At 36.4% G+C, this 23,840-nt stretch overlaps 1 protein-coding gene across 19 annotated transcripts in view; it reads left to right on the plus strand.

The window, feature by feature from the left end:
- The window catches only part of LOC144979842 (breast cancer anti-estrogen resistance protein 3 homolog), a 155,959-nt gene that overhangs the window by 115,251 nt on the left and 16,868 nt on the right, over positions 1-23,840 (plus strand). For 18 of the 19 annotated variants that reach the window (XM_078927031.1, XM_078927030.1, XM_078927029.1 and 15 more), the window contains one exon: positions 18,531-18,660. In XM_078927031.1, coding sequence (XP_078783157.1) covers positions 18,531-18,660 — 130 coding nt within the window. Of the gene's footprint in view, positions 1-14,901; positions 16,244-18,530; positions 18,661-23,840 lie in introns of those variants that run through there. The other variant, XM_078927023.1, reaches the window with a different exon arrangement.

Raw genomic sequence — 23,840 nt, forward strand, 5'->3', positions numbered from 1 at the left:
TTCTGTCTTTCTTTTCTGTCTTTCTTTTCTTCTTTCTGTCTTTCTTTCTGTCTTTCTTTTCTTCTTTCTGTCTTCTTTCTTCTTTCTGTCTTCTTTTCTTCTTCTGTTTTCTTTTCTTTCTTTCTGTCTTTCTTTTCTTTCTTTCTGTCTTTCTTTTCTTTCTTTCTGTCTTTCTGTCTTTCTTTTCTTCTTTCTGTCTTTCTTTTCTTCTTTCTGTCTTTCTTTTCTTTCTGTCTGTCTTTCTTTTCTTTCTTTCTGTCTTTCTTTTCTTTTTTTCTGTCTTTCTTTTCTTCTTTCTGTCTTTCTTTTCTTCTTTCTCTCTGTTTATAGTTGATTTGTATGTTAATAATTCTATATTTTACCAGTATTGTCATTAATAAGGACATATTATTGATTCATTTTTATAAATGATAAAATTTAAAATTTGCGTTACGCGGAAGCTGCAAACTGGGTGGGGATCCTGACCTCCCAAAGTGGGCAGGGAGGTACATACTGTGTCTTCTATCCCCCCATACCCGTTTTCCAATTGTTTCCTGTCATTGTCTTGGTATGAGATTACTTAAGTTTTGTCCTGGCCCTGGCCGAGGTTCCTTGGCTGGGAGGGAAACAGTCGAATGTATAGTTATAGTTTTGGGAGATGATATTTTTGTCCTTGTAAACCATCTCTCTGTTATGCATTTTATTTTGTTTAGTTTACATATTATATTATATGATTTGTAAACATTTGAGTGTATTCCTCTTAGTTGGGACCTGTGCTTGTGTCTGGACGAGACTTTTAGGTGATCTCAAAGTACTTTGACGGTGTGTTCTTCGAATCTACATCTGTTGCCTATTTGAACCAATTCCCCTTTGTCTTACCTTTTCGTGGGTGCTTTAATTGTAATTCTAGAACTTTTTACTTTCCGATTTTCTTCCTTTTTACTGGCGCTGATATGACAAATGGATGATGCCAAGTCTGCAAAGATAGATCATCATCAAGCCCTACTGCAACCTCCTTGTGGTGTCGAACGGTAACAGGTCAAGCTGGCCAACTGCAGAGGGCGACAAGAATAGGCAATGGCAAACCATTCTTGTAACTTTGCCGAGTTAACTGCATGAATAAGTCCAAAAAGTTAAACGGTGACAGCGTAAAGGGGAGCATGTTTTCACGGAAGACTGCTGCCTCGCTCGGTTGGGAGCGTGATGTTCGTCAGGTCACACCGAACCGTCAGCCAGTTACTAGGCGAAATAAATTTAACAAATGTGACAAAACCAAAATTGGGACATGGAATGTCAGGACCTGTGCCCAAAAAGGAAAACTAAACAACATTCTAAAAGAAATGAAACGGCTCCAAATAAATATTCTTGGCCTGGCAGAGATGAGATGGAAAGAGCAGGGAACCATGTCAAAACAAGAAAACAACATGACATATAAGATCATATGGAGTGGTGGAACCTCTTTCCAAAAAGGAGTAGGGATGATCTTAGACCAAAAATCAACCAAATTTTACAAAGGGCACGTAGCAATCTCAGACAGAGTTTTGCTGGTTAAGCTAAGAGGACCTGTAGTTGACACCAATATTATTCAAGTTTATGCACCAACAGAAGAGGCGACAGATGCAGATATGACAGAGTTTTACCATTCACTAGACAAAGCAAAACGAATGTGTAAATCACAAGAAGTCCTTATGGTAATGGGGGACCTAAATGCTAAGATTGGCAGAGGCAGAGATGGTGACATAATCGGACCACATGGACTCGGAGACAGAAATGAACGAGGAAACATCTGGGCAGATTGGTGTAGAACAAATAAATTAATGATTTCAAACACCTGGTTTCAACAACACCCAAGAAGAACCTGGACATGGCAATCACCAGGGGACAGAGCAAGGAACCAGATAGACTTTATAGCATATCATCAAGATTCAGAAATGGCATATTAAATTGCAAAACCTACCCAGGCGCCGATGTAGACAGTGACCATGTCCCAGTTGTTTGTACAGTAAGGATAAAGTTTAAAGCTATTCAGAGAACAGCTGGTAGAATAAAGAGGATTACAGGTTATGCAAAGACAATGGCATACAAACAAAAATGAGAGAAGAATTTGAAAATGCACTCATGATACAAAGCCAAAGTGAACCTGATAACGAAAAATGTGAAAAACAATTTGATATATTCCAAAAGTGTGTCAAAGCAACTACAGAAAAGCATTTACCAATAGCTCAAACAAACAGCAAAAAGGAATGGATGACAAATGAAATTCTAAACCTATTTGAAGAAAGACGAAAATGCAACAGAGGGTCTGCAGAATACCAAACATTGAACAACCACATTAAATCCAAATGCATCGAGGCACACGAGAACTATCTAGACTGGAAATGCTGCGAAATCGAAAGAGAATACAAACCCAACCCCCAACAAGCTCACCAAAGAATAAAAGAACTATCAGGGAAAAGGAAAAGCAAAGCAGCAGGAAGTTGTATCCAAAACAAACAAGGGGAACTGCTATTTGAAGAACAACATATAGAAAGCCGATGGTAGAATACATAGGCGAACTGTACAATGATCCAAATAGAAATGAACCACCACTGAAATTCAAAGAACCATTAAGCGGACCAAACATCACCAAAAGTGAAATTGAACATGCCATGGAACGAATGAAGGATGGTAAAGCAACAGGCCCTGATGAAATATCTGTAGAGGTATTAAAAAGCCTAGGAGATCTAGCAATTGATGAACTTCACATATTATTCAACAATATATACAATACTGGGAAAATTCCAGAAGATCTCTGTAACTCTATTTTCATAGCAATACCAAAGAAAGCAGGTGCAGTCAGATGCGAAAATTTTAGAACTATAAGTTTAATAAGTCACATCAACAAAATACTGTTGCGTATAATTATCAACAGGCTAAGGAATAAGATTAACCCCGAAATCGCAGAAGAACAATATGGATTCCAACCTGACAGAGGGACAAGGAACGCAATATACCTCCTCCGTGTTTTAAGTGAAAGAGCTATACAGGTTCAGACCCCACTATACCTCTGTTTTGTCGACTACAAAAAAGCTTTTGATAGAGGACGCCACGAAGAAATACTAAAACAACTGCACTCCATTGGCGCTGATGAGAAAGACCTCAGACTCATGCAAACATTATACTACACTCAGCAGGCATCTATCAAAATCGGAAACTCTACAGGAAATTCCATTCCTATTAAGAAAGGAGTCCGTCAAGGGTGTGTTGCCTCACCAGATCTGTTTAATCTATACCAAGAAACAATCATGAGGGGCATAAATAATATGGAGGGAATAAAAGTAGGAGGTCACAACATAAATAATATAAGATACGCAGACGATACGGTACTCATTGCAACATCAGAAATCCAACTTCAAAAGATTGTTGACAAAGTGGTAGTAGATAGTGAAGCCAAGGGAATGGAAGTGAATATCACCAAAACAGAATGCATGGTAATACAGAAAAACCCCGAAAACAACAACACCTGCAATATAACGATTCACGGCGAGCAGCTTACCAACGTAGAAAGTTTTAATTACCTAGGTTCAATAGTGACAACAGATGGAAGATGTAACCGAGACATACGAGCAAGAATAACTCAAGCCAAACAGGCCTTCATGGACCTGGGAAACATTTTGAAAAACAAACAGATGTCGTTCGGGATTAGATTCAGAGTCTTGAAGTGCTACGTGTGGCCAATCTTGTTCTACGGATGCGAAAGCTGGACTACAAATGCAGAAACACAAAAGAACATTGAAGCTTTTGAAATGTGGTGCTTGAGAAGGATGCAGAGAATATCGTATACCGCACACAAAACGAACGAAGAAGTGCTAAAACAAACATACCAACAAAGGAAACTAATGCCCTTAATAGTGGATCGACAACTATCCTTTTTCGGACACATAGTAAGGAAAGATAAGAATGAATACCTGGCAAGTTGTGGAAAAATACCTGGTAAACGCGCCCGGGGAGACAAAGAAAAACACTCATAGACCAACTGAAGGGCTTCACCAACCTAACAATCCAAGAGCTGTTTGAAAAAGCAAGAGACAGGGAGGAATGGAGAGAGATAATTCATGCAGTATCCGAAGCCTGGACCAGGCATGGAACCTAGAAGAAGAAGAAGATATGACCTTAATGTGTTGCAAGCGCCGTAAAACACTTTTTTAAAAAAAAAACGAAGCTGCAAAATATTCCACCTTTTTAACAATTCTGACTAGAGGCCTATGCTATTACAACAATTGTTAAAACAGGCCCCCCATTATTGCGTTCGGTTATCAGACCTGCTAACTTGTGCAACGAGTTTAACCCTCTCCTTACCACGTAGAGTAAAATCGTCACATTTGTTACGACACAATATACATTTTTTCTTCTTCAGATTTTTATTTTGTACATCACAAACTTTGAAGAATGATCTTTGTTTCATTAATAAGAACATAAAGTTGTTTTATATACAGCTATTTTGAGTTTAAAGAATCCATTTTTCTGCTGGGTAAGCCTGTCATTTTGGGAAAATACTGAAAACTATCGGTAAGGAAAGAGTTAGATAAATAAATAAATAAACAAATAAACATGTACCCAGAATTTGTGGACACCTGCATGTTACATGCAATGTGGAAAAGGTCAGTAGATTGGCATGTCAACAACATTTTATTATTATTTTTTTTTTCCCCCAGTCTCCAGCGATAATGGCATTGAACGGATAAAAAACTGACAACATGTGTCCAAATCGCAGACATGTATGTTACCATGTTAAAAATGTCATTTGGCTGTCTAGTCAACGATTTGTTGTTTTTTTGTTGGGGGGGGGGGGGGGGGGGGGGGGGGGGGGGGGGGGGGATTGTTTTTTTTTTTTTTGTTTTTTTTTTTTTAGTTTTGGTTTTCTTTTCTTTTTCCAGTCTACTGTTATAATGACATTTAACGGGTAAAAATGACAACATGTGTTCTATATCATAGACTTGTATGTTACCATGTTGAAAATGCCTTGCGGTTGTCAAGTCAACGATTTGGTGTTTTTTTTGTTGTTTGGGGGGGGGGGGGATTGTTTTTTTTTTTGTTGTTTTTTTTTTTTAGTTTTGGTTTTCTTTTCTTTTTCCAGTCTACTGTTATAATGACATTCAACGGGTAAAAATGACAACATGTGTTCTATATCACAGACTTGTATGTTACCATGTTGAAAATGCCTTGCGGTTGTCAAGTCAACGATTTGGTGTTTTTTTTTTTTTTGTTTGGGGGGGGGGGGGGGGGGGAGGTTGTTTTTGCTTTTTTGTTGTTTTGGTTGGTTTATTTTGTTTTGTTTTGTTTATTGTTTGTTTTTTTTAAAATACTGATGTTTTCTCTGGGGTTTTTTTTCTGTTGTTGTCTTTGTTTTGTTTTTTGTTTTTTTTATTTTTTTTCTCTATTTTTGTTTTGTTTTGTTTGTTTTTGTTTTTGTTGTTTTGGCCATACAACAGTGACAATCATGTGGAACGAGTAAAAATGACAAAATCTATTCCAGATCACAGACTTGTATAGATAGAACGAAGATGACGTCACTTAAGCCTTTGTTATTGTATTTTGCCATCCGCGTTTGTGAGTGATTCTCACTAAACTGTATCAACCACACTATAGAAGTTCATGGCTACACACAGTTTTGTGTGTTGGTCCGTTATACTTCCGGATGGCAATGTTATGAGCTTCTTTGCCAAGCGCATACTATCTATATTACTATGTTAAAAATGCCAGTCGATGGTTAAGTCAAAGAGTTTTCACCCACCTAACAATGATAATGACATTGAACAGGAAAAAAATGGCACATCGTTGTATTCCAGATCACAGGCATTGTGTGTGTGTGTGTGTGTGTGTGTGTGTGTGTGTGTGTGTCATAATATAGAAAAGTATCAAATTGAGAAGCAAGGTAGCAGGCACTGGTGTAAGATAAAGATCTGAACAATAATGGTTTCCTCGGATCCGCGGAAATCCGCGAGTTTTGTGTCAGAGGAGGAATTTCCTCCTTTTAAAAAATGACACTTTCCTCAATCAAATTTTCTGGCTTTGAGAGATTTAATGTGTAGTGGAACAAACTGGTGCAGTTTCCCCCACTATCCAGAAGATAGCTAGAGTAGTTTATCATCTCAATGGCTCTAAGGGTGGGGGTTGGTGAAGTAAACATGTGGCGTAAAGAAAACCATTCATAATTTTCCTCCTTTTTCCCTTTTTGTCACCATCAGCACTGAAGTATGTATGAAAGAGAAAGCACAAAAGAAAAAGACAAGAAAAAAAAAAACCATCCCCAAAATACACACTTTTTCAGATGATATAGAAAAGCCCACCCACGTCGTACGCTTACAAAACACTTTTGACCAGAAAAATTCAAATATCGATCGATTAAATACTTAAAAAGTAGTCCTTCTGAGCCATTGGAGCCGGAGTTTATCCCGGCTTCTATTGCGTGAAACGGCGCAATAGCAATTGCTTGCTATCATTTGGATAGGACGCTAGTCTACCGCAAAGTACATTCCGCCAGATCTAACAGACCCAGCTTCCCTTATCACTGCTTGGCGGATCAAAAAAAAAAAAATCTCGACTACACACGAGATCGATCTCAGTTCCTTTGTGTGGTAAGCGAATGCTCTATCAACTGAGCTATCGGGACCCCCCCCCCCCCCCACACACACACCCGGCCCTCATAATAATGATAATATACTTTATCCATCCAAATAAAATGGAATTTTGTTAATTTGGTAAAAAACACTCAAATCTTTGTCTCCTGTGTGAGACAACGATTGACAAACCATCACCGTCGTGATTCACTCACGATTAGTTCTCACAAAATTGAGCAGCTTTTTGTTTTTTGGTTTGTTTGTTTTTATTTTCTTGGTATTAATTTGTATAATTCAAATTAATATACCTCAAAAATCGTTGCCTTGTTGACTACGATTTTTTAAATCAATTAATAAATAAACGAACAAATGAAAGAATAAATAGATTCATAAATAAATAAATAAATACATGAATTAATAAATAAATAAATAAATAAACGGAAGGTTACTTTTACCGAAAGCCATTTGTCATCGTATTGGGAGAGCTGATTATCACGTCAACGATTATTTCTTTTTTTTTCTGGAAGTGGGATGGGGGGTTGGGGGTTGGGGGGGGGGGGGGGGGGGATGGTCTACGGTGACAATATCATTGAAAGGGGCATTGGCGGACACGATTGTCCAGATAGAGGCAAGAACACGATAGACTTGTACAGACAATGTGTAAAATGTCACGGCCCTCGTTTGACATGAAAGGGGAAGCAACTCATAGGGTGATTGTGTTACACTGTGTCAGACAGGATGATCGCCCTTGGGTGTTGTGTGTGGCCTCTTCATAGAAATTCCATTGGGGACCTTCAAAGGACAATGTTCTGGTGTAAGAACGTTTGTAGATGGCACGGAGAACATGTGAGGGGATGGGTGAATAATCTGTTTGGAATGATGAATGTGGGAAATTGAGAGAGAGAGAGAGAGAGAGAGAGAGAGAGAGAGAGAGAGAGAGAGAGAGAGAGAGAGAGAGAGAGAGAGAGAGAGAGAGAGAGAGAGAGAGAGAGAGAGAGAGAGAGAGAGAGACTATGTCAAATTATGAAAATATCGATAACTTTTCACATTACTATTTTTATTGTCTCACCTACTCCTCTTCTTCCTCCATTCCTTTCTAGTCCTACTACTCATCATCATGATCATCATCATCTTACTAGGACCGTTAATACAACGACAAAATCATCAACTACTACTACTATTACTAATACTACTACTAGATATCTAATTAATTTGCTGCATAAACAATCTGAATCTTCAGTTTTTAAATATATTGCTTTTGTTATTTGCTCTTTTTAACTGGAATGTGACGTCACACCACTATCTTTTCCGGTTCAAAACTCCTTGAAAGTTTTTATTGTTTATGGCAATGTCTGAAGAAGGGTTTTGAGCCCGAAATGTTCCGTGTTTGGTACTTTGTTCATTTTCGAAGCTGTTATAGTTATTTACTTTTTTACAGTCCAAGCTATAGATAGTATGCACTTAGCTAAAAAGCTCACAACATTGTCATCCGGAAGTATAACGGACCAAAACACAAAATTATGTGTAACCATGATCTTTTATAGTCTGGTTAATACAGTTTTGTGAGAACTACTCATAAACGCGGATGGCAAAAAAACGATAACAAAGACCCCAGTGACGTCATCTTCATTCTATCTACAGCAGCTTCGTATCAAACTGAAGGCTAGCTGGTGGGCTGGTCGTGCAGGCTTGTAAAGATGGCGGCTGTGTCTGCTAATTTAACCAGTAACGAGAAACTGTGCTTCCAATTGATGATGGCGCTCGTTAGTGTAGCCAGTAGAACGATCTATTAGACACCCGTGAGAAATGACCCCTGTGGAATGCCAGCGGTGGTGATGCCAGAGTTGCCAGATGGATTTATGTGAGTTATGCCAAATTCATTATAGCCATAATAATGTTATTTATTGTGTATGCTCATGGCATCGGAGTTATCACTCAGTCTGGTTTGGTATATTGATTTGTTTGTGCGCGCGCGCGTGTGTGTGTGTGTGTTTGTGTGTGTTGGGTGTGTGTGTGTGGGGGGGGGGGGGGCGTTTGTGTATATAGATACTTCGAAGTTGACGTCACTCTGGTCTTTGTTATTGATTTTTGCCATCCGCGTTTATGAGTAATTCTCACTAAACTGTATTAACTAGACTAAAGTTCATGGTTACACATAGTTTTCTGTGTTGGTCCGTTATACTTCCGGATGGCAATGTTGTGAGCTTCTTAGCCAAGCGCATACTATTTATTCGTTTGTGTGTATGAAATGAGAATGTTGATATTATATTATATAGATAGTTAGAAGATGACGTCACTCAGGTCTTTGTTATTGTTTTTTGCCATCCGCGTTTATGTGTAATGCTCACTGAACTGTATTAACCTGACTATAAACATTCATGGATACACACAGATGTGTGTGTTGGTCCGTTATACTTCCGGATGGCAATGTTTTGAGCTTCTTAGCCAAGCGCATACTATCTATTATAAGGACTGTAACGTTATATTGAGTTATTTGAAAACGTGGAATGGTACGAATGACCGTAGCCTTTGTAAATTCATAGCCCGACACTGACGCAAAAAAATGAGGTCAAATTACAAGTCCACGAACTCAAAAGAAAACTAATTTTGAGTTGTATTCAATAGTTCAAGAAATAAGATCATTTTGTTTCCTTGATTATTACTAAAAAGTGAAGTCAAATTACAAAATTCTAGTGTCAGGCTATAAACGTTAACGACTAACGCAAGGACCGCCAAAATACGTGGAATAAAGGAAAACGGAAAAACCTTTTAAAAATAGCAAAACAAATTATCATGAATGATTCGGCCTTTTAAAACAGACATCGACACAACAAACAACAAACGATAAACCAAGAAACGGGAAAAAGAAACGACTCCATAATCGTCCCCCTCCCCACCCTCCTTCAACACCGAAAATAAAAAAATTGAATGAACGAGAATCATAATTAAATAGGTTAAAGTTTTATGTTAAAGGATTATAGCTGGATTTAGTTTGAGTGCCAACCTGGTAACCCAGATTTCTCACACACACCCTTCCCCTCTCTCTCTCTCTCTCTCCCCCCCCCCCCCCCCCCCCCCCCCCTCTAATTGCTCTATCCGCGTTCCCTCCCTCCATCACCTTTCTTCCATCACTCATCACAATATAATATCATAACCATCCATATTTCTACATACCGATACCTGCATCTGTACCATTTACCACCGTCCATTTCTAATTTGTACCAGTAACCTGTTAACGGCCATACTATGGAAAAACACGTATTTTAAAAATTGGCCAGAAACTCGTCCTTCAAAAATCGATCGATATAAATGACCCTCATCTTGGTAAGAAACTCTCAAACCTGGGACTTCGTGTAGTGTCGGATTAGAGAGTTTTTACCAAGATGAGGGTCATTTATATCGATCGATATTTGAAGGATGAGTTTTCTGGCCAATTTTTGAAATACGTGTTTTTCCAGAGTATGTTAAATGGTAAACAGTTAGAAGCAGACTCACGAATACTTTGCACGTTCGTGGTGGCAGTACTCATATTTATATACTATATAAACTTGCTCATAATTGGAACTTTACTTTGTGAAGTCGTGAATTCGAATTTCATTTACTGGAGTTTTATTGTGTTTTGTGTTTTGTTAGTATTTTGTTTGATGTTGTTTTTTTTTTGATGAGTTCAATCAGTGATTGCGAAACTTTTGGGTCATAACAACGCTTATGAAGCACTATATTGCGTTCTTATATATTATAACAGTGTGATTATTTGAATCCTGTAATATAGATAGATCCTAAGAAAGAGAATACCATCAACTCGATGTGTTCACATCTAAGTGCATCTATTTTCAGGTTTGGCAACCGAACTCAATTAAGGGCTTGAATTAAGATTGTTGTAATGGACAATATTTTGTGTTGGTTCGAGAGTATTTCCATTACAACTATTTGGGTTATCAGACCTACAACTAAGTGCACGTCGATTCATATTATATCCTACCTATATTATATACGTAAAATAAAGAAAAGGAAGATAAAAACGAAAAGAAAAAAGAACATTACAACAATAGAAACAAACAAACAAACAAACAAACTAAAATCCACCCAAACAAACAATACGCTTGGATTTCAGCTCCAATTCAATTCACATCTGCCATTGTCTATTAAATCAGAGCTCAATTCAAAATCCAACTTCTTCATTAAAAAAATAAATAAATAAACAAGCTTTTTGTCTTTGAGATTTCAAGCAACATTATTTGTATTGTGAATCTGATTCTAACTGAACGCAACTCAATTTGTATAGAAAGAGTTAAGTGAACACCACTCATCTCTTTGTCATAGCTTTTATACAGCCTGATGGCTGATTAGTTCTCACTAAATTCTATCAATTCGACTATATTTTATTTAAAGGTGACACTGGTGCGTTATATTTGGCTGGCGAATGTTGTGACTATTTTACCTAAACGCATAGCATCAATTTATTTGTCATTTTTTGTGTGATTTTACGTTGTGTTGATTTGTATTTAATTTCCCCATTAACAATACAACCATAACAATAAAGACAAAGCTGCCAAAACTCTTAATTCACATTTTGGCCTAAAACGTTTTATTTCAAAATAACCTTCAACTTGTCAATTTCGAAAAAGTCTCGGGTTTGAATATCTAGTTTTCGACAAGTCGAGAATCATTTAAATCGATCAGTTTGTTAAGTAAGTTTTTCTGGCCAATAATATTTTTAAAAAAAAGTGTTTCGTCAGAGGTTTTCAGTGTGAGGCTTTACAGAACAAAGACCATTTTTGACTTGGAAAGTCTTTGGCAACCGTTACAGAACGTGTCCACTGACCCCTGCCTCAGCACTACACATACTCTGTACAACCCATTCACAAATCATTCCAATTATATTTGCCATTTCAACGATATATTTATTCCCTTGGATGGCCAAAACACATTTATTTCATTTTAGCCAGAAATTCTTTACTTCAAAACTATATAATATCGATAAATTAATATGACCCTCAATTTACATCTTCAACTTCAGACATCAAAGACATAAAATGGAAGGTTCCGTTTTAAATTTTTGACAATGTTGAGTCATTTTAATCTATCAATATAGAGGGAACGAAATTGACCTCACTCAGCTCTTTATTATTGTTTCAAGAAAGCAATTTCGGTGATTAGTTGTCACTAAATTACATCAATCAGACTAGTAGAAAACGGTAAGGGCTGCCTGAAGCCGGTGATCGTAAAATACTAACGAAAGAGTGAAAATGGAAAGGCTTCGTATGGGAACAAAACAGACAATGGACGTTTCGGGTACAAACCCTTCGTCAGCACAACAATACACAAATAAACGTCGAAGGGTTTGTACCCGAAACGTCCATTGTCAGTTTTGTTCCCATACGAAGCCTTTCCATTTTCACTCTTTCGTTATCAATCAGACTATAAACGTTCAAAGTTACACATAGATTTGTCTGTTGGTACGTTATATCCCGCTGGCGGATGATTTGGGGTCTTTATTTAACATAAACGCATAGCATCAATATATGAAGTGGAAAGTTTTCTGACAAAAGGTGTTTTGTAGGAGTCTGACCGTATCATAGCAAGCACGTACAAGCAATCATAATTAAGGATAATCGGGTCCTGTAATTTATAATCACTATGGCAATACTGCCATACTCTGTGAAAACACATATTTTAAAATTTGGCCAGAAAACTCGTCCTTCAAATATCATTCGATTTAAATTACCCTCATCTTGGCAAAAAATCTCAAACCTGGGACTTCGCGAAGTCCCAGGTTTGAGATTTTTTGCCAAGATGAGGGTCATTTAAATCGATTGATATTTGAAGGACGAGTTTTCTGGACAAATTTTAAAATATGGGTTTTTCCAGAGTACTGTAGTATAGTCATTGTTTAAAACAGCCGGCGTCAGTCATTTTTCCTCCTAGCTTACCAGACAATGGGGGAAAACATTCACATCAAGTTTTATTGTTTAAATTGCAATTATTTATATAAATACATTTGTAACATTTTTTTCTTTTTCTTTTTATCTTTTTAAAATGTATATTTTATTAAGGTCACCGCTTGAAGCTTTTTAGTTTTCTCCTTACAAGCCATTTACAGAATTTTTCGCTGAAACTTCACACCCACTCAACACAAAAATAGATTTTTCTTACTCAAACAGGAAAGCAACAAGTACATTGTATAGATAGTTCGAAGATGACGTCACTCATGTCTTTGTTATTGTTTTTTGCCATCCACGTTTATGAGTAATGCTCACTGGACTGTATTAACCCGACTATAAACGTTCATGGACACACACAGTTTTGTGTGTTGGTCTGTTATACTTCCAGATGGCAATGTTATGAGCTTCTTAGCCTAGCCCGTACTATCTATGCATAATATTGTTCAGCAAAATCATCCCGACAACGCAGTGTCAAGTTTTTAAAACTACAACAAACCTTTTTCTTTTAATTTTGTGATGTACAAAAGAAATCAGAATGATAAATTGTTGGTTTCATCGTAACGAATGTGACGATTTTCCTGTGGTTGGTAAGCAAAAGGGTTACCCTACGCTGTACGTTTTTTGCGCAAGGTGGCCAAATGGATAAAGCAGTGTAACATTTGAGGACCAATGTTCGAGTCTTGCTTTTATCATTCCATTGATCTTTCTTCCACCCATTTTAGTAAGAATCCTCAATTGCTCACTACCATGCAACCCTGCGCTACGGCTAACGCCATGGTCATTTCAATATATTCTAAGACCATATCCTGAACAAAAATGTTCTCCCAAGAGATCGGCAAAAAAAAAAACAAACGAACTGGCAACCTCAGGAATAATTATATGTACATCGTGATTGAACCAAATTTGTTTATGTCACTGCCCGATGCTGTGGCAATGTGTTGTTTCTATAAATAGCCTTTCTAAAACCTTTTCATAGATCAAGATTGTTCCAATTATGTATAGATAGAACGACGATGACGTCACTCTGTCTTTGTTATTTTTTTTTTTTGCTATCCGCGTTTATCAGTAATTTTCACTGAACTGTATTATCTGGACTATAAAAGTTCATGCTTACACATAGTTTTGTGTGTTGGTCCGTTATACTTCCGGATGGCAATGTTGTGAACTTATTAGCCAAGCGCATAGTATCTATACTGGACATCTCCACAACATGACCAACCGTTCTATCGGACTCTGCCAAACCAATTTTCTTCCATTTTTGCCAGAAAACTTTTATTTCAAATAAAACAGCCGTCTAGACGTCTATTAAAATAACCCACAAAACTTGTTTAGAAATCTCAAATTTGTGACTCTGTTTAAGTCTCAGCTTTTATACTTTCTTTTGGTGAGTCCCGATATAGGTCAATTGGTAGAGGACTCGCTTCGCAACCAAAGGGACCGAGATCGAACCGAGGTGTAATCGAGATTTTTTTTTTTTTTTGGAACCCTCTATTCATTCCGAAGGGATTTGGTAGCTGGGTTTTTAAGATATGACGAAAAGTACTGCGCGACAGACAAGCGTCCTATCAAAATGGTAACTAGCAATTATTATTATCCGGTATACCCAATATAAACCAGGATGTACTCCGGCTCCATGGGCCTAATGGTTCTGAAGGACTACTTTTTTAGGATTACTTTCAGACATGTTGGGAGTCATTTTAACCCTCTCCTTACCAGCTATATGAAAATCGTCACATTCGTTACGATACAACCAACATTTTTCTATTCAAATTTATTTTCTACATCATATAATTTAAAGAAAATGAACAGTGTGTTGTAGAGCATGTTTTACTAAAGAAATTATGTATCGCAAGAACTTACTGCTATTGTGTTTGGGTGATAAAAAATATATTTTTGTGTTAGTTTGTTGTGAATTTTTGGGTAAAATCCTGAAAATGGCTGGTTAGGAGAGAGTTAATCTATTAATATATTGGAAGTAATATTTTCTCTATCCAAAATCTACAAAAGCTTTAGTTAATGTTCGGGAGACAATCGTACGTAAACCAGGTTCTGTGGTTTAGAGTCACGAATGACTATGAGGAAAAAATATAAATATCTATAAAATGGCCGACCCTGTTTTGTCCATGTAGTTATGGCTTTGCTACCAGCAGCTAACGACATACCAAATACCATCATATATTAATTGGTACCTGAGTCATCGTCCAAATATTTATAATTCCAGAACGGCTCTCTCGGGTTTATGATAAGGTCATTCAGGCCAGGCACAGAACTCTTTGGGGTCGGGCTGAGAGGGGGTTTCACCTTTTGTAATCAAAATACTAAGTTTTAATTTCTTTGTGTGTACATGTGTGTGTGTGTGTGTGTGTGTGTGTGTGTGTGTGTGTGGTGAAATTGAACAACAACAACAACCAAAAAAAAAAAAACACAATATAGCGCAATATTCACTAAACCTACTCAAAATCGCTTTACAAGGCTCGCTCTAGTTTCTATCTCAGTTTCTATAGCGTGAAACGGACAATAGCAATTGCTTGTTACTCTTTGGATAGGACGATAGTTTAGTACTTGTAAAAATCTAAAATTTATCGAATTAAAATTGATAATCGAAACCCCCCGGACATCCACTTATCTTTTATGTTATTATGTCTTGTAAAAAATGTTAATGGGTTTCAACATTAGCTTTTACTAAAACATCTCAAAGACCCAGAAAAAGATTGTTTTAAACTTTGAAATTTGAAACTGATTTTGACCCAGTAAAATGTTGAGAGGAAGTGACGTGGTAGGTTCACTAATGAGTTCTTTGTTTTGAAAAGGATTTAAGTTCAAATCCAGGTGAAGATAACTTAGTAAATTCCCCAAACGGTGGAGAGCGTATTATTCATTAGCGTTAATTCTGTGTAAGAGTTAATTATACGTTGGAGCTAATCATACGCTACGGCTAATTTTGTGTTTGGGATAATTATTATGTGTTCCCTACAGACAGTTATGTGTTCCCTACAGACAATTATGTGTTCCCTACAGACAATTATGCTTTCACCAACCCGCTGTGGTTCTGTAGTTTTACGCTGTGAAAATGTGGTGTTAAAAGATCTGAAAAAGTTTGTATATGAAACGGTGCTAGACACGACAAAGCAAGAAAGGAAAATATAAGTGAAAAAAAAACCCACATATCCCTGGAACTTTTTCATGAACTCTCTTTCAGATTTTTATCTTACACCAGTGCCTGTTCCCGAATTTCACAATTTGATACATTTAGTTTGGGCGATGTGTATTTATTTACAGGTCTTATAACTCAAATTGTTTTGTTTTTTGGGCTCATTGATGTAATGGAGATACTCTCAAAAACCAAAGCAAAATATTGTCCATTACAACAATGTTGTGACAAGAGCCATAGTCTAATTGCATTCCGTTATCAGACCTGAAAATATGTGCACGTCAATTCAGAGTATATTTTATTGCTTCCCTATGTGAATCAGTAAATGTTTTACTCATCGTGAACACAGTATAACATTTTCTTAAACGTTCAAAATGGATCTGGATTAAGACATAATACAAATTGATTTTGTGATGCAATTTCGTGGGATTACCAGATAACCGATTCCTGTCAACGTGGACTGATTGAGATAAATTTCATACAAGATAAAAAATGAATCGAAATCAAAGTCTTCGATCCAAAAAGATGACAAAGAAATTCGATGATTTTGCTTATCGGGACCTGTTAAGGTGTGTATAGAAACGGTTAAAGTGTCGAGGGGAGGGGGGGAGGGGGGTATGTAAATTATAGATAAGTTCTTCCCCGTCTAAAAACGGTAGAATATGCGGCAACTTAGTTTTGTACATGCCCTGGCTGAAGTCCATTTTCATGTATTAGTGTGTTTGGTATAATCTTACAGTGATTTGTTTTCCCTTATAGATGATATTATATGTGTGCATGTTTATGTATGTATGTATGTATGTATATTATATATATATATATATATATATATATATATATATATATTGTGTGTGTGTGTGTGTGTGTGTGTGTGTCCTATATATCTTTACGTAAATTCAGACTATCACTCTGGACGAGAATAATGTCGAGTTACTCATAAAATAATTCTATCACCAGTTACTGGCTACTGTGCCTTATGTATGTCGTTTTCGTGTTCTAGTATTTAACTAGAGATGCAAAAATTAGACTGCAGGCTACTGTAATGGGTTTTTTTCCTATATAAGTGGTAGTTGTGTTATCAAACTCACGTGGATATGTGCTACATTGATGCTATTGTGAGCATCTCCTAAAACTAAACTTAAATATTTTGGTGATAGGTCTCTTATGAAATTCGGACCCACGATTTGGAATGATCTCCCTCAACCTGTGAGATTTTCGAGCTCAATAGACATTTTCAAAAAATCCCTGAAAATATATCTTTTCAGAAAATATTTACTTTATTGAATTTTAAATGTATTGTTATATGTGACATTTATACTGACGATGTATTGATGCCCTTTTATGCTCTTAATTGTTTTGATACTTTGGGTGAATTGTTTGAATTTTTTTAAAATAGCGCTTTGAGGCTTCGACAAAAGGCGCTATATAAATATGCTTATTATTTATTATTATATTATTATTATTATTATATTTATTATTATTATTATTATTATTATTATTATTATTTTATTATTATTATTATTATTATTATTATTATTATTATTACTATTATTCACATAATCGATTCTTACACTCTTGCTTTTTGAAATCCCGGACGAGTACCCAATCTCTGCACGGTCCTCTCCTCCATCGATTCTGATTTCGTTATCTCTGAATGAAAGACAGTAACTCTCTCCTTACCAGCCATTTTCAGGATTTTCCCCAAAACGTCACACCCAACTACCACAAAAATAGATTCTTTATCACTCAAACACAATAGCAGTAAGTTCTTATCTTTAGCAAAACATGCTCTACAACACACTGTTCATTTTCTTTAAATTTTATGATGTACAAAAAGAAATTTGAATAAGAAAAATGTTGATTGTATCGTAACGAATGTGACGATTTTCCTATAGTTGGTAAGGAGAGGGTTAAAAAAAATACTTAACTTAACAATTGATAATTTGACGTCACAAATTATCATCGTCAACTTGATATCATTACGCGTTACGCGTATTTATGGGAATGGATCGACGTGTACATATATGCAGGTCTGATAACCCAAATTGTTATGGGCTCATTGTTGTAATGAAAATATTCCCAAACCGACGCAAAATATTGTTCATAACAACAACGTAAAACGAGGCCCATCATTGCGTTTGGTTACCAGACCTGCAAATGTGTGGACGTCGGAATGGGTGAAATAATAGCTATTTTGGAAGAGCTACATTTTCTTTTCTTTGACTTCTGGGTGGGGATCCTGACCTCCCATAGTGGGCAGGGAGGTACATACTGTGTCTTCTATCCCCCTATATCTTGGTGGGGTTCCTGACCTCCCATAGTAGGCAGGGAGGTACATACTGTGTCTTTTATCCTCCTGTATCTGTTTTCCAACTGGGTTTCTGTCTTTGTCTTGGAATGAGATTACTTGGTTTTGCCCTGGTCCTGGCCAGATATCCTGGCTGAGGGGGAGACAGTCAAATGTCTAGTTAGTTTTGGGAGATGATATTTTTTCCTTGTAAATCATCTCTGTTATTTACTGTATTGTGTTTAGGATACATTATATATGATTTGTAAACATTTGAGTGTATTCCTCTTAGTAGGGACCTGTGCTTGTGTCTGGATGTGACTTTTAGGTGATTTCAAACTAATACTATGATTGTGTGCTCTTGGAATCTACATCTGTTCCCTATTTGAACCAATTCCCCTTTTGTCTTCATTTTTCTTGGATGCTTTAATTGTAATTCTAGAACTTTTTACTATCCCATTTTCTTCCTTTTTACTGGCGCTGATATGACCTTAATGTGTTGCAAGCGCCGTAAAACCCTTAAAAACCTAAAACCTAAACCTTTTCTTTGACTTTGTGTGTATTTCCAGGCAGGTCCTAGATTCTGACCACCGCCGTAAGAAGAGGATGGCAGGACGCCATATCCCAATCAGTACATGGTTGGACGCCCTCAACATTCCACAGTACGTCCACCTGTTCCATCAGTACCAGGGAGTCGAGGTGAGGCTGTTGTAGTATGTAGTTGTTTTTGTTATAGTGATTATCGTTGTCGCTGTATTTATTACTATTATGATTATCGTCATCATCATCATCATCATCATCATCATCATCATAGTCATCATAATCATCATCATCATCATCATCATCATCATCATCATCATCATCATCATCATCATCATCATCGTCATCATTTATGACAACATCAACATTCCGCGATGAATAAATAAATGATTGATAAACATTAAATAAATACATAAATAAATAAATCAATCAATCAATCAATCAATCAATCAATCAAATTTTAAAACAAAGTACCATTGTCCATGCCGGTGTAGCACGGTAGAATGACTCTATCGCCCCAACCTGTCCACCCAGCAGTGATTAGATAGCTGGGTCTGTTAGATCTGGCGGGAGATTCTTTGCGATAGATTAGCATCACATATCCAAATGGTTAACAAGCGACGTGTATTTATTGAAGGTCTGATCACCCAAATTGTAATAGGCTCATTGTTGTGATGGAAATACTCTCAAACCAACGTAAAAAAATGTGTCCATTACAACAATGTTTTTAAAATCAGGCCCACAATTGCTCTCGGTTATCAGACCTACGAAATATGTTCACGCAGGAAACAAGCAAATAGTACAGTCCTTTTGACGGTATAGAGAAGTGGAGATAGGTGGTCTTGTAGAATGACACTCGCTTTCGGATCTGAAGGTCATGGGTTTTAATTGTAATATCGCCTAACAGACTTCATGTCTCGTCCTACGTGTTAGATGTTGCTGTTGTCAATCGCATTGAGCACGTTTAGTGGCTATTGCGCTATATAAAAGCTCATTTTAAAAAATACCACGTCATCGATGTTCCTTATGGTTTTGAAGGACTACTCTTGAGAGGCACTATGATCTTCCGTTTGGGATTTGAACCTATGATACTACAGTAGATACCAACTTGATAAGATCGGTTCAATCACCACCAGCTCCCTTACTCGCTCATAATGTGTAACATGTGTCAACAGAACCCCTGTGCTAATGTGCTTGGCGGGTGTCTGTGTTTAATCGTCAACTTCCGGTACTTGTAATGTCAAGGACATAGAGAAGTAACCGTCTTGATTATGCCATGGAAAGAGTAACGATCGACTCTTGTTTATATAGGGTTGTCTTACAATAGCCACGGAGGCCTCGGCAATTTAAAAAAACTGATTTCTTTGGTGAAAAATTGTCCCAACTTTTTAATAATAATAATAATAATAATAATAATAATAATAATAATAATAATAATAATAATAATAATAATAATAATAATAAAATAATAATAATAATAATAATAATAATAATAATAATAATAATACACATTTATATAGCGCTCATTCTCGTGTAAAACACAAGCTCTGGGCACTTTACAATATAAATATCAATTTTAAGTGAAAAAAAAAATAATAATAATAATAATAATTCATAGCCAAATCAAGGATTCATAGAGTCAATAAAAACAAATACAGTAAAAATGTGTCTTGAGATTCTTTTTAAGGGTAGGTAAAGACTTGCACTCCCTCAGACCACGTGGTAGTTCATTCCAAATCTTTAATTGATTTAAAACTCTTTATTTTTTAAAGGTCAATTCCTGTTGAGGACGACGTTTACTTATTTGCAGGTCTTATAACCCAAGTCATTTTGGGCTCATTGTTGTAATGGAAATACTCTCAAACCAACGCAAATATTGTCCGTTACAACAATGTCAAATCAAGCCCATAATTGTGTCGGTGGTCAGACCTTCAAATAAAGACACGTCGGTTGAGGAGAATAAACTACAGATGCTCGCAATAAAAGACAACTTAACCCTTGAGTTATGTCCGTATAAAGTTAGAATTAAAAAAAAAAACAAAAAACAAAAAACAAGAACAAAAAACAAAAACAAAAAAAATCATTAGAAGACGGGCCTTCAATTTAATGATTTTTATAGGGAATGGGATTAGCGGAAGTGTAGCGTCCCTTGATTGGACGTCACCGGTGGAGAAGTTATTTGTAAACAAACCAACTACAAGCCAGGCGCTCCAAATACAAATTTTATTATTCATATTTCTGTACAAAAATGCATAACGTTGATTATGATATGCATTTTTGTACAGAAATATGATTAATAAATTTGTATTTGGGGCGCGTGGCTTGTAGTTGGTTTGTTTACTAATAACTTCTCCACCGGTGACGTTCAATCAAGGGACGCTACTCTTCCGCTAATCTCATTCTCTATTGATGATAAAAATGTCCTCTTTCAAAATATCACAGTGACAGTAATCTGGCGCAGACATGAACCGAGAAAATCGATTCGTTGCTTTTCTTGGGGACGGGGGGTGGGGGGGGAGTCATCTTTTTGAGACGCATCTCTTATCTAATTACATTTTCAGAAATTATTCATGAGCCATTCAAAGGTAAAATATTATAACGTTCAATTTAACATTTTAACATTTAATTTCAACGCAACAAATTAGAAATATGATTAAAGCTTTGACTTGTGATTGTTCGATATTGATTTCGTGGTAGTTATCATGAATTTGATTTTTTAAAATATATTTATTGATATGTATATCCATTTATCTGTCTGTCTGTCTGACTTTCCATCTGTCTGACTGTCTGCCTGTGTATCTATATAGAAATCAATCAAGCAATCTATCTACTAGGGTGGTCTGAAAAGTTTTGCAATTTCCTTAATAACTCCCTAAGATTTAGGAATATTACGTTAAACAATGCATCAAAAGAAATCTTGAAATATCAGCTATCTACAGATTGCTTACTTTATTGATATCGACACAGTCACCGTCACAACCAATACAGAGAGCTGCCAACTCCACGCCATTTGACGCATCCCGTCAGCTAAAAAAACTGACGTTCTTTTTTGTCTTCACCAATATCGGACAGCAGCCTTCACGTCTTTGTCGCTTTCCTTCATAGTAATATTTGCTTGCTGCCGCTGTCTTTGGATGGATAGAATACTTAATAAACATCACAGAAACAGTGGACACTCCACTAGACAAATCAATCTAGGCTTTTTTATAACTGACGGAAGGAAGGAAAGAAGGGTCAAAGGAAACTCTTGATTTACCACAAATTGAATCCAGGTTGTTTTGCAATGTAAACAAAGTGACTTTACCATAATAGCGTAGACTTATCTCTCCAGTGGACATTCAAATATACCAGGAAATGACAATGCAGGCAGACTAGCCAGAGTAGGATCAACACTTTTACAACCATCAATTCCAGTATCCTTAGACACAGCGAAACAAATAATCAAAACAAATAAGAGAGAAGAATGGATGAACAGTTGGGCAATGAGCACCACGGGTAGATGTATGTTTTCCCACATGACCACTCCTGTAAAGACTGATTGCCTAAATAAGCTCAGAAGACACCAGCAAAGCATCATCTTTCAACTAAGAACACAACACATACCGCTCAACAACCATTTAAGCAAAATTACAAAAGACACATCCCCTTCCTTCCCCTATGTAAACACCCCAATGAAACAGTAACACACCACTTGCTTGAATGTCAACCTCTTGAAGACCTATAGTCACCTAGAACAACTACAAAAGACGTCTAACTTCTACGTCATGGCACAAGACCGAACGGCTAGAGCTCAGATGGTCGCTGGTTCGGATAAGTAAGAAAGTCGCATTCATTTTGGTTTCCTTTGAGATATTCCTTCAATTCGCCACCATGAACACGCTTCATTCTGGTATATGGATTTCACTGGGTGGACAGCCTTCAGAATTCAGAACTTCAATAACAGCACGCTGTTGTCGTACCAGTAAGGTCGTGGGTTCGAGCCCCCATCGGCGCCGCGAATTTTTTATTCTCTATTGTCTTCTGGCACTTTCCTACTCACTTCATTTCTTGCTGTTTGAATCGAATATCTTTTGGTGCAACCATTTTCTTTTTTTTTCGTCCGACATTGATGACCACATAATAGGACAAAAGCGATTACGTCACGATTACGTCATAGACCTTATAAATGTTGACACGTCAAAGCCAATTAGTGAAAAAGTATTTTTACCAAATGCTAAGGTTGTAAGTCAAATATCTTTGAAATTATAACGAAGGAATGTTGCAAAACTTTCCAGCCCAGCCTCGTGTCTATCTATCCTGTCAATCGAGCCATTTATCTATCTATATATCTGTCTGCCGATTCAACATGTCTGCTATGTATGTATGTATGTATGTATGTATGTATGTATGTATGTATGTATGTATGTATGTATGTATGTATGTATGTATGTATGTATGTATGTATGTATGTATGTATGTATGTATGTATGTATGTATGTATGTATGTATGTTGTGTGTGTGTAGTAGTTGTATGTATGTATGTATGTATGTATGTATGTTGTATGTATGTATGTATGTATGTATGTATGTATGTATGTATGTATGTATGTATGTATGTATGTATGTATGTATGTATGTATGTATGTATGTATGTATGTATGTATGTATGTATGTATGTATGTATGTATGTATGTATGTAGTGTTGTATGTATGTATGTATGTAGTATGTGATGTATGTATGTATGTATGTATGTATGTATGTATGTATGTATGTATGTATGTATGTATGTATGTATGTATGTATGTATGTATGTATGTAGTATGTATGTATGTATGTATGTATGTATGTATGTATGTATGTATGTATGTATGTATGATGCATGCATGCATGCATGCATGCATGCATGCATGCATGCATGCATGCATGCATGCATGCATGCATGCATGCATGCATGCACATACATACATCATCATACATACATACATACATACATACATACATACATACATACATACATACATACATACATACATACATACATACATACATACATACATACATACATACATACATACATACATACATACATACATACATACATACATACATACATACATACATACAATACATACATACATACATACATACATCAACATACATACAACATAGATTGAATCGGCAGACAGATATATAGATAGATAAATGGCTCGATTGACAGGATAGATAGATACGAGGCTGGGCTGGAAAGTTTTGCAACATTCCTTCGTTATAATTTCAAAGATATTTGACTTACAACCTTAGCATTTGGTAAAAATACTTTTTCACTAATTGGCTTTGACGTGTCAACATTTATAAGGTC

Source organism: Berghia stephanieae, chromosome 9 (assembly GCF_034508935.2).
Source record: "Berghia stephanieae isolate SIO BIC M18660-M18661 chromosome 9, UCSD_Bste_1.3, whole genome shotgun sequence".
Taxonomy (NCBI): domain Eukaryota; kingdom Metazoa; phylum Mollusca; class Gastropoda; order Nudibranchia; family Aeolidiidae; genus Berghia; species Berghia stephanieae.